The following is a 12972-nucleotide window of genomic DNA, read 5'->3' on the forward strand; positions in this document are numbered from 1 at the left end:
ACACTGCCAATTTGTTTAAATCATCCTGTAAGATATCTACATCACCTCTATTAACTATTGCCCTCCCTAGTTTTGCATCATCGGCAAACAACTGAATATCCCCCTTCAAATCTTCCACTATATCATTAATGTACAAATTAAACAGTGGTGGTCCTAGTACAGAACATTGGGACACTCCACTAGTCACCCTCATTCACTTTGATTCCACTTCATAATACATCATCATCTGATGTCTGTCTATCAGCCACCCCTTATCCATGCTACCAGGCTCATATCCATTCCCATTTGCTCCAACTTATGAAATAGTTCTTCATGCAATATTCTTTCAAATGCCTTTGAAAAGTCCAGCAGTATCATCATGGAACCATTTCCTTTATCCATTTCTGCTGTCACCTTATTATAAAATGTGAATAAATTACCGAGTCAAGACCTACCTTTTACAAAATTATGCTGTCCCCTATAGAGTATCATATTCCTATTCATCCATTCTGGAGTTTTCCAGAGATACTAATTGATCTGTAATTTTCTACTTCTGTTTTGGAGCTGCCTTTATGTAATGGAACTATTTTACCCTCTTTCCACTGCTTAGCTAATTTTCTCTCATTATCTAATTTAGCCTTTCTTACCCCATACTAGTTACCTTTCTTGCTTATGATTTATGCTGCTCATGGGCATGCTGATCACCTTGTTTATATTCCTTCCACAATGCTTTCTTTTATTTGCATCATCTTCTTAATCCTTACTCCGTTTATTCTACTAACCCTAGGTATGCACTCTAATACTGCCTTGCTGAAACAATCCTTGACTATTTCTCATGCAATAATGACATTTATTCCATGTAGTTTCTTATGCCATGGCACTGTTCCAAGTTCATCATAATCGCCAGCTTTGTACTTCCACATAAACCATTTCTTGATTGAAATTTCCACATGTTGAGCAACCTCCCCAGGACAAGACTGCATGGTCACTTTTCCTGATCAAAGGTAGAGTTGCTACTGCAGTTATAGATAGATCTTCTTATACTATTACCAGCTCCAACACTCTCAAACCCCTGGTCCCTTCCATAATGTGCTGTTACAGGTAATTATCCCTTAGTAACTGTATAAATTCCATTTCCATTTTGTCCTTTCCTCCTTCAAATCTATATCACCATAGATGAAGTCTCCAATGATAATTGCTCAGCCTGCACTCATTGTGCTAATATGCCGATGCATGTTAAGTCAAACAGCCTAGTCAGAGGCAAGACTGCTATAGACATGGACTCCCAGGTCAATAGCAGCAATCAACAATACATTTTGTTTTATTGGCCTCTATCTCGCACCAGACAACCTCAACTGAACCATTTCAATCAGATCTACAATCTTTCTTAACTTCTGTTTTTGTTGATTGAAGTTCTTCAGCTGTCATTAATAATACTTCTCCTCCTGCCCTATTTTCTCTCTTCTCTGAAAATATAATATCCATTACATTCTACTCCTATAACTATAACATTCTCTGACAACCTGGTCTCGCCGATGCCAATTATATTTGGCCACGTTGAGCTGACCATTGCCATAAACTCCTCTCCTTTATTTCTGATACTTCGGGTATTCATGTACATACATTTCAACAGCCCTTGGGTCCACAGTTACCCTTAATGTATCTGCCCATTCAGATTCGAAACCTGGGAAACTGCACCAGCTCTTCACAATCATTCCTGCACTCATAGTTATCTTTCCCAGGGGTGGATACTTACTCTTATTTCTTCCATGGGTGGTAGACACATGCTTGATTGCTTGCCCTTAATATCTCTAGTTTCCCTGGTTTTGCACTTACAAACTCTCACTGAACAACACTTTCTTCAAGCAGCACCAGACTCCAAAAACCATTTGAGTGCAGTATATCAAGCATATACAGGTCATTATGCCCAACAAATTCACACCACACATTTATAAACTGCACACACCATTCATCCTGCACAATTCTCTCATTGACAATCATGACCTTCTTCTTAATTCTGTCCTATCATACTGAGGCAGCTGACTCACAACATTTACTTTCTTATTCTTCATTTTTTCTTCTTCTAACAACTCTTTCATATCTTCTCTCATTGCATATTTCTTACCTTTCAAATCATTTGTGCTTGCCACAACAATTAACTCGTTCTCTTCTTTCTTCTGCAAACTTAAGCTTCACTAACATCCTTTATCTTCACATCTGGAAAACATGCTTTTATCACTTTCTCATTAAGTATACCTCTTATCATCGAATATCCATACAATACTATCTCTTTTTTACTAGTTTCTCACATTTTTATGCTTTTCACGTTCACTCTTTCTTTCATTCCTCATTCTTCTGTACCAGACACCCAAGCTTGCATTTTGTCCTGTGAAGGAGTCTGCGTAACCATGCAGTTTCTTTCCATTGAACTAGTAGCCACATTGTGTCCATTCACTCAGTCTGTTCAAGTCCTGTAATAAAACCACAATATCTGCTCTACTTTTCATAACTTCCCAGTTTTGCATCATCTGAAAACAAATGTATATCCCTATTCAAACCTTTTCCAGTATCATTAACATACAAGTTAATCATCAATGGCTCTAAAACAGGCGATTGAAACACATCACTAGTGATTTTCCTCTTCTGAGACATTTCTTTCTCATACACAATATCTAATACCTATCAGATAGCCAATTTCCAAATCCAGTGCACTAATCTGTTATCCAACCCCATCCAGTTTTACTATCAATTTATCATGTGGTAATCTATCAAAAGGCTTTGCAAAATCTAAATATATCACTATGCATGTACTCTCCCTGGTTTAGTGCACCTGTTACCTTATTGTAAAAAAGTACACAGATTACTAAATTTTATCTTGACTGTTATTTAGCACCTATATCAACTACATTGCGAAGGAAAGTGGCATTAAACTTGCTATCAAAATTGGAGTTATTAATCTCAACTCTTTAATTTATGCAAGTGTTGTTATTCTAACAAAATCTAGTACAATTCTGCAGGATTCCATAACTAAATGCAAGTGTTGCAAAGACTGAACTTAGTAGAGCCAGTATGATAAGAAGTACTCTAAAACATAGGGATAAAGAGGTGGTTGTGCCACTTTATAAAGCACTGGTCAGACCACACTTGGACTATTGTGCTCATATTTGGTCACCTAGTTTTCAGCATGATGTAGAAACATTGGAGAGGGTTCAGAGACGAGTGACTAAAACAATATCAGTTTATCAGTTCTTAGGAATATGGAAAGAGGGTGAAGAAATGTGGAGTGCAGAATTTGATGGATAGGTGGAAAAGAGGTGATACGATAGAGACATTTAAGTTAATGATAGCATTTTATCAGATGAATCTAGATGGGATTATAAAAAGAGTAGAAGGCGAGAGCAGAAAAACCCTGGAAGTTAAAAAATTTTAAGATTTTAAAGGTTTTTAAAAATTTTAAGATTTTTTAGAATTTTAAGATTCTGTATGATAAATATGTTGAACATTTGAGTGAACCTCCCATGACTCTCTAGAAAGAAGTAACTGTTTTTCATCATATGTTTAAAAAAAAAAAAACTATTTCAGTGAGTGCAATATATTAATAATGTTTTCATTATATGAATTTGAAGATGATTTATTTTCTGATGAAAATTATCATCTATGTAAAACTCCATCTCCAGATTAAATTCATACTATAAAAGTAAAGAAAATAACTTGGCTTTCCTTCTTAGTCAAGAAACTGATGCCAATCTTTTATCCATATTTTGATCACAATCTTACTTCACCTTCACATGTCAATATGTGCACAGTAACTCTGTCAGTTGGACAGATTTGTACTGGTCAAAACTGTTCAGTTAGTCTTATTGCTTAATGTGATCTAGCTCTCCATCATTCACATAATTTTATTCTAGCTGCATAGAGAAGTCTAGAATTTTGCAGTAAAAAATCTTAAAGTTGTTTTCTACAAAACTGCTGAAGCTAAACAATTGAAATAATTTTAATGACTTGCTTTCCTTCAGAGTACATATCCGTATTTCTGAGAAAATTAATAGGTTAAATCAATAGGCAAGGCAAGTGTAAACTGAGAGTTAATTTTAGGGGCGACTTTGCTGAGATACTTAAGTTATCGTATCTGATAACTACAATGTTGAAGAGAACACTAATGAGGCCTTGATTAGACCACTTATTGACTATTGTCTTCAAATATGATTACCCATATTTAGAGGATTAAGGAGAACATATGAAAAGATCCATCAGCAGATAAGTCCCCAAGATGATATCTGGCCTATAGAATTGTGCATATGAAGACAGATATTGACAGAATGTAGTCTTCAAAATTTATGTAATAGATAGAAGAAAAGATATATGATAGAAACACGTTGGTAAGGGGATCTTACTTCATGAACACAAGTGAGATTTTACAGGTCATGGTAGGTGAGTGGGATGGAGACTCAAAGTCATCCCTATAAAATGAGAATGGATGTAGTTAGAAACAAATGGGGGTCAAGTTCTTTCTCTGTGGTGAATTTGTGGAATGAGCTACTAGCAGATGTTGTCAGTGTGCTTTTAAAAGAAAGATATGATAGGTATACTTGGGTATCTACATTGTGTGATGTGGAAGATTCTCTCCTCAGTCTCTGACCCCCCCCCCAAGGATCACGCATATCACCTCCATAGTGCAATTGGAAGAATGATGGTACTGTTGGATCCTACTTCTTGTCAATCTATACTATGGATCCGACATTTAGTTATTACGATGTTCTTAACTTAAAAAATAGTTGCTAGTTGATTTCTAATACAAATATAGAGAAAATTTATATTTATAGACTGCGCCACTCTATATCTGAATTAGTTCAAGAATTGAAGATAGATCAACCCTCAACTATTTATCCTTAATATATATACTGGCCAAGTATATTTAACTAACTTAATTCACCCACTTTGGTTTGATAGGATTGCTTTTATGTTTTACTCATAGTTTAACTGAGGTATTGCTGAATGTCTTAACACCAGAAATTTTAGAAAAACTGAAGGGATATTGAAAAGTTGCAATTTTTATCCCTTTGTTCATTAACCCCCCCCCAACCGGCCACGACGTCGAGATAAATCTGGATACGAAGCTCTAAAACCCATTGAATAACATGGATAAGAAGTGCAATTTGATGTCACTATTTTATCCACATTGGCTGGTAGGGAATCAGAGGGAATCATATTAATACAATCATATTAGCACATAAAGTGAGCAGTTTGATCTTATTAAAATTCATTATTATTAAGAATGCAGCCTGCTCTCAGAGTAAATAGCATTTCCAGGAATATTATAAGAATATTATACTATAATTTCATGTTTATAATCCTCTTTGCCTAAAAAAAAAAATGTTTCTAGTATTTTTGTTATATGAATTTCATATGCTAAAATAGCAATACTTATTTTTATCATTTTAGATTTTGAAAAAACTTCAGTGCACAGATATTTCTAGCATGCAGACAAATCTGGCAATTTTGGTGAGATTAAATTTTTTAAATATGCATTTCATATTAAATTCTTATATTAAATGCTAATGTAAAGAATAGAATAGCAATATTAAGGTTTTGTACATGTACATAATTTCAGGATAAACAAAATTAAAAAGGAAACTAAGATGACATTATACAAATCTCTGATCAGCTGAATATTACATTATGGCTCACAGCTTTACAAAAGCAAGTTAAGAGAATAAAAGTTATTCAGAGACATTTCACTAAGTGTGTAGAGAAATTGTATCATGCTACTTTTTTTAAATAAGTTGGTTAATTGTACCTGGATGAATTTATGTAACAGGAAACAGAAAATTTAATTGAAGTTTATAAGTTAGTTCAGGGCATTTATAAGATATATAGCTGGAGTTTCCCACTTGACTGACCAGACTCTAGATGAGTCTGATTGTATCAATTAACAAAATGCTGCTTACTGAAAAAAAGTGAAGAGAGTTGAAACAAATAAAAAGATAGTGAAAAAAAAGTGAAGACATATTTAAAGTCATTTCTCACTGTTGGGAATAGTTAGTTAATCAGTAAATTTATATAACTTTAAGAGAGTACTTGATATTGGAAGCCTCAGCCAGTATCAAAAAAAAAAAAAAATTTGAGAGTAATAATTTATATACATATATATGTACAGGGTGTTCGGGATAAATTTGACATATTTATAATTAATTATATTTTTCCGTAAGTTACATGTATTAACACACACTTCTCTTCATTTAAAAGTTTGGACCCTTCTTCATTCATATACAAGATGTCAGAAAGGATGGATAGCTGGAACCCACCTGAATCATGGAAGAGAATAACTTGTATCATGATGATTCGTGCCCGCCATCAAAATAAGGATATTACGACTGCTGCCCAATGCTCCCTGAATACAGTAAAAACAATCAGGCATGAACTAGAGACTTGCAATGGTGACTACGAGGATGTAGCAAGAAGAAAGATCCCTAGCAGACGATCTGATTGCGTTCGTACAGCAGAATTCCTCGCAAATCTGCAGGAACAGGTGTTGAAGAACCCTGGCATTGGAATTCGGGCTTTGTTCGTGGAGTTGCTAACTGTAGTCAAGCCCTGGATAACAAGGGTAGCCAATGGTAGGCCGTATGTATGGCAGCAGGATTCGGCCCCTTGCCACACCTCTGGGAAAAGTCAAAAATGGTTGTCTGAAAATTTCTACGACTTCACCAGTCCAAATGTTTGGCCTCCAAACTCCCCAGACCTTAACCCCATGGATTATTTTGTATGGGGCGCAGTTGAAAAAGACACCAATCGCACTTCCAGTAATACAAAAGCCCAGTTAATGGATAAAATTAAAACAGTTTTTGCGGCCCTTCCCAGGGAGACTGTAGCATCAGCTTGTTCGAGGTTCCGAAGCAGAATTGAAGCTGTGATCGATGCTAATGGTGGTTATTTTGAGTAAATCTTGTTGATAGTATTGTAATTAACTCTGCCTGTAATGTTTTTTTGTCAATTCATTAAATTTAATAGATACAAAGAAGATTTTCTTTTTCCTTACGAAACTGTCAAATTTATCCCGAACACCCTGTATATATTTTTTTAAAAAAAAATTGAATGACTAGAAACTGAGAAAAGTAAAAACAAAGTTTAATAGCACAACTAGTTTTAGCTTGTATCAACAAGCTAAAACAACTTCTTCAGGTGCACATTAAAAAAGAAATAACTTCAGTAAAAACATTGAGGAAATAACTATAAACACCACAAAAAGTAAGTGTGTGTATATTTTAACATTGAAGTCTGCGCATTCAAAACTGTTCTCGCGTTGGTTTCATTGTTGGACGTATGCATGCATATAGCATCTCGAGAACACTGGTATTGAATCATAGCACAATGACAGTCTGAAAGGTTGCAACTCGGGTTGTTGTTGATATGTAGGGAGGTTGAGAATGATTTCTTTAGATTCTATTATCTTCCTTTCTAATTCATTGTAGCAATGGAAAATGTTATTAGACTTGTCCCATAGACTGTATGGCTAAGGTTTTCTTCATTAGAATTGGCCAAGAACAGAACATGACTAAACAGAGCACTGGCTCACGTTCTCCCGTAACTAACGTCTCTCTTATGTTCTTCAATGCATAACTCGATCGATTTCTCTATTTGGCCAAATTATGGTATATCACAGTTGCACCAAATCTGGTAAACACCGGCATATTTAAGGTTGTGATGTCTAGGTTTCGGACGGCTTAGTAAGGAGTGGATTTTTGGAAAGGGGTGTAAATAAAGTTCTTATGTTGTATTTCCTAAGAACCTTGGCCAATTTGGGTGAGACAGAGCTTATGTATGGTATAGAAATGTTACCGTTCACACCATTGGTCTCTTCATTGCGAGCGAGTGGATTTAATAGGAATTTGTCGATTGAGTTCTTTATCAAGTTCTATCTCATCATCAAAAAGAGAGCGAGCATGATGTCCTAGTGTAGAGATGATTCAAAACTTTTGAGGAGGATAATGATGTGATTGACTGTGGAGATATCTGTTGGTGTAGGTAGGTTTTCTGTAAATCAAGATTTTTAATTTCTCCAAGAAACAGGTCAGTTTAATGTCCAAAAAAGGAAGAGAACCATTAGCTTCAAACTCAGCCGTAAATTTTATGTTCGGATGTTAATTATTTAGATGTTCTAGGAAGTTCAGGAGAGATTTACAGCCATTGCTCCAAATCAGGAAAATGTCATCAATGTATCTTTTCCAAATTCTTGGTTTTAAAGGATAAGAGGAGATGGCTTTAACTTCCAGATCTTCTAAATGGATGTTTGAAAGTACAAGTGAAAACGGATTACCCATTGCAAGACCATAATTTTGTTTATAGATGGTATCCTGAAACTTGAAGTATCCTGAGTGGATGCAATGAGAAGTAAGGCCATGATCTTTTTAGATAATTTATCTTTGAGTAGTAAAAGAACTTTGTCTGTAGGAACATTGGTAAATAAGGAGACTATGTCAAAACTTGCCATGATTTCATCTTCCTTAATAATAATATCTCTTATACATGATACAAAATCTGCAGAGCTTTTAATAAAAGACGATGACTTTCTGGAAAAACATTCGAGAGATTTAGCCAGATTTATATGAATAGATCTAGGAGATACAATCTTTTAATTTTTCCGATGCAGAGAAAAGTGTCCTCATTAAAGGCCTAAATTTTGTTGTATCTCCTAGATCTATTCCAAAAGAATTATTATTTAGAAAGATCAAAAAAGCCACCTCCTTTCTTCCTACCCAAGAGGCAAACCTACTCCACATTGAATCCATTTTCATCATTAATACCCCTCCCCCTACAGATAACATCTGTTCATCAGAACGGCAGGCTATTAAGAAGTCACAAAACAGCAAAAATATAATTATTCTTCCTGCAGATAAAGGCAACACCACAGTTGTTCTTAACATTAATGAGTATCAAAAGATGATGAAATTGTTACGGAGTGACACTTAATCGATCCTCGAGAGAGATCCCACCCATGAACTTCAAAACTGGACCAACAACCTCTGAACTACTTAGAAACGTATGCCTTTCTCTTCGTTATCTCCATCTGCTAATTCCATGTTTATATGGCCTACCTAAAATTCTTCAGGAAAATATCCCACTTCAACCTATCGTAGAAGGAATTGACTCTCCAACATATAACCTTTCCAAATATCTGGCTAAATCTCTCAAATGTTTTTCAGGAAAGTCATTGTCTTTTATTAAAAGCTCTGCAGATTTTGTATCATGTATAAGAGATATTATTATTAAGGAAGATGAAATCATGGCAAGTTTTGACATGGTCTCCTTATTTACCAATGTTCCTACAGACAAAGTTCTTTTACTACTCAAAGATAAATTATCTAAAAAGATCATGGCCTTACTTACTCATTGCATCCACTCAGGATACTTCAAGTTTCAGGATACCATCTATAAACAAAATTATGGTCTTGCAATGGATAATCCATTTTCACCTGTACTTGCAAACATCTATTTAGAAGATCTGGAAGTTAAAGCCATCTCCTGTTATCCTTTAAAACCAAGAATTTGGAAAAGATATATTGATGACATTTTCCTGATTTGGAGCCATGGCTGTGAATCTCTCCTGAACTTCCTAGAACATCTAAATAATCAACATCCGAACATAAAATTTACGACTGAGTTTGAAGCTAATGGTTCTCTTCCTTTTTTGGACATTAAACTGACCTGTTTCTCGGAGAAATTAAAAATCTCGATTTACAGAAAACTTACCCATACCAACGGATATCTCCACAGTCAATCTCATCATTATCCTCCTCAAAAGTTTAGAATCATCTCTACACTAGGACATTGTGCTCGCTCTGTTCTTGATGATGAGACAGAACTTAATAAAGAACTCAATTGACAAATTCCTATTAAATCCACCCGCTCACCATAATGAAGAGACCAATAGTGTGAAAGGTAACATTTCTATACCATACATAAGCTCTGTCTCATTCAAATTGGCCAAGTTCTTAGGATATACAACATAAGAACTTTATTTACACCCCCTTCCAAAAATCTGCCCCTTACTGTGAGCCGTCCAAAACCTAAACATCACAACCTTAAATATCCTGGTGTTTACCAGATTTGGTGCAAACTGTGATATACCATACTTTGGTCAAATAGAAAAATCGATCTATAGCAAAGAAAACCTTAGCCATACAGTTCTATTGGACAAGTCTAATAACATTTTCCTTTGCTGTGATGAATTAGAAAGGAAGATAATAGAATCTAAAGAAATCATTCTCAATCCTCTACATCTCAACAACAACCTGAGTTACAGCCTTTCAGACTGTCATTGTGCTACGATCCGATACTGACGTTCTCGAGATGCTATATGCATGCATGCACCCAACAATGAAGCCAATGAGAGAACAGTTTTGAATGCGCAGACTTCAACACTTTTTCAATGTTGAAATATATACACTAACTTTTTCTGGTGTTTATAGTTATTTTCTCTATGTTATTACTGGTTATTTCTTTTTTAATGTGCACCTGAAGAAGGCTGATACAAGCTGAAACTAGTTGTGCTATTAAACTTTGTTTTCACTTTTTTCTCGGTTTCTAGTCATTCTATTTTTTAAAAAATGTATATCACTCGAGTAAATTAATCTTCCTATATATATATATATATATATATATATATATATCAGACCCACAAAATTTTTTTCAAGACATTTCTGCATCTAACATATATTTTTCTGATCTATTTAGCTCTTCAACAAGGAGATAATGATTAAATATTTGTATATAAGTTTAATTGGTATTATTCAACTAAGTAAGCTTCATTCTGCTATGAATACATGTTCGCATAATTATGTCTTTGCCCTAGATATCTTTGAAATGACACAAAGTCATGTACAGTATTATCCAGCCTCTCTGTCTCTCTAATTGCAGTCACAAGTAACTGTGACTGCAATTAGAGAGAAAGAGAGAGAGAGAGAGCTTGGGGGGGGGGGAGTGTCTTTCAGCCACTTTTCCTCTGGCATGTTTCTTTCAACCATTTATATGGTTGTGCTCTTTACATTTCTTATAATGTGATACCATAGTAATATTTAATAGTCATTCTCAGCAGGGGATGATATGATTTGCACAGTGAAACAGCTATTATTGCTTAGTGTAAATGTGTTGGTGAATCGCATGATAACATGATATACAATGACTACTTACTTTGTTACTTTTTGTTCACATTGTGAAGACATTATTCATACTGGTGTTGCTAGTTCATTTTAACTATGAATACCCACATTTAGTAGACAACTCTCCTACAGAAGTTCAGGAGAGGTGTCTACTTTCTGGGAATCCCAGCTTTAAATTTTTAGTAAGAGAAATGTCCTATTTAATTTGATTAAAATCACTGTAGTATAAATGATAATGTGAAGTAAATTTAATTAGGTTATTTGCAGTTTGATTCTGGCAAATGTTTTAATTTGATTTTGACTTTTTCACACCACATTTAGTAGACAACTCTCCTACAGAAGTTCAGGAGAGGTGTCTACTTTCTGGGAATCCCAGCTTTAAATTTTTAGTAAGAGAAATATCCTATTTAATTTGATTAAAATCACTGTAGTATAAATGATAATGTGAAGTAAATTTAATTAGGTTATTTGCAGTTTGATTCTGGCAAATGTTTTAATTTGATTTTGACTTTTTCACACCACATTTAGTAGACAACTCTCCTACAGAAGTTCAGGAGAGGTGTCTACTTTCTGGGAATCCCAGCTTTAAATTTTCAGTAAGAGAAATATCCTATTTAATTTGATTAAAATCACTGTGGTATAAATGATAATGTGAAGTAAATTTAATTAGGTTATTTGCAGTTTGATTCTGGCAAATGTTTTAATTTGATTTTGACTTTTTCAAGCATTCACTGCAGTAACATTTTCCCTGCATTAACATTCACTGCAGTAACAGAATAAATTAAAGATGCCAAGAAATTATATTCTTGGTTTAATCCTTTATTCAAGTGTGGGTTAAAATGTAAAGTAACTTCATGACTGGGAAACTCATATATATAAGCTAATGACTTCACATCACTTGCCTTAGTATTCCATAATGCAAAGTACATATCCTTAGACATGTATAATGCTATGCATTATGGGAAGGATCACTACCGAGACTGGTTTCGACCTTTATTGAGGTCTCATCAGTGGGAGCTAGACCCAGAAGTGATACCAAGGTTGAAGTAATGCAGAAGTCTAGCCTCTATATACAAGTTGCCCAGTCATGAACTTACTTCACATGAACTTACTTTACTAACTTTATTTGCTTACATTTGGATAAAGGATTAAATATATCCAAACTTGATATTACTTCTGGGTCTAGTTCCCACTGACGAGACCTCAATAAAAGTCGAAACCAGTCTGGGTAGTGATCTTTCCCATAATGCATAGCATTATACATGTCTGTAAGGATATGTGCTTTGCACTATGGGATACTAAGGCAAATGATGTGAAGTCATTAGCCTCTATATACAAGTTACCCAGCTGTATAGTTACTTCACATGCAAACTTTGTTTGCTTACACTTGGATTAAGGATTAAACCAAGAAGATAATTTCTTGGCATCTTTAATTTATAATATAACCAAGGGCAACTTAGACATAAGATATAGAATATGTCTAATTAAATTCTGAAGTGTTAAAAAAAATTTATATGTATAAAAGATAGTTTGTTTCATGTCTAGGCATAATTTTATTTTTGACATGATTAACTAGTCCTTTACAAATTAGTTGTAGATTTCATTTAACAAATATTGAAATTTTTTTTCTTCTCCCTTTAGGTTATTGTGGATTGGTTTACAGAGGATATGGATTTGGAAATGTTGTGTCTTTTATGGAAAAAACTACAGAAAGATCTTTGTATTGCAGATATTCTCATGTCTCCTGAAAAGACGTTTGTATTTTTTTTTTTTTTCACTTTAACAACATTTTTGATTAGTGTGCTATGTTTTTTTTTTGTTAGTTCTGATATAT

The 12972-nt window shown here is 34.4% G+C and overlaps 1 protein-coding gene across 4 annotated transcripts in view; it reads left to right on the forward strand.

Moving 5' to 3' along the window:
* LOC150102203 (tRNA (32-2'-O)-methyltransferase regulator THADA-like) overlaps positions 1-12972 on the forward strand; it is a 424395-nt gene that overhangs the window by 359019 nt on the left and 52404 nt on the right. For all 4 annotated transcript variants that reach the window (XR_016548929.1, XM_090399010.1, XM_090399012.1 and 1 more), the window contains 2 exons: positions 5422-5481; positions 12780-12892. Coding sequence is in view for 3 of the 4 variants with exons in the window: in XM_090399010.1 (XP_090255136.1) it covers positions 5422-5481; positions 12780-12892 (173 nt within the window). In the remaining variant the exon portion in view is untranslated. The remainder of the gene's footprint in view (positions 1-5421; positions 5482-12779; positions 12893-12972) is intronic.

The sequence above is a fragment of the Typopeltis vanoorti genome, chromosome 10, assembly GCF_054136105.1.
Source record: "Typopeltis vanoorti isolate ZY-2024b chromosome 10, IOZ_Tvanoo_1.0, whole genome shotgun sequence".
Taxonomy (NCBI): Eukaryota; Metazoa; Arthropoda; class Arachnida; order Uropygi; family Thelyphonidae; genus Typopeltis; species Typopeltis vanoorti.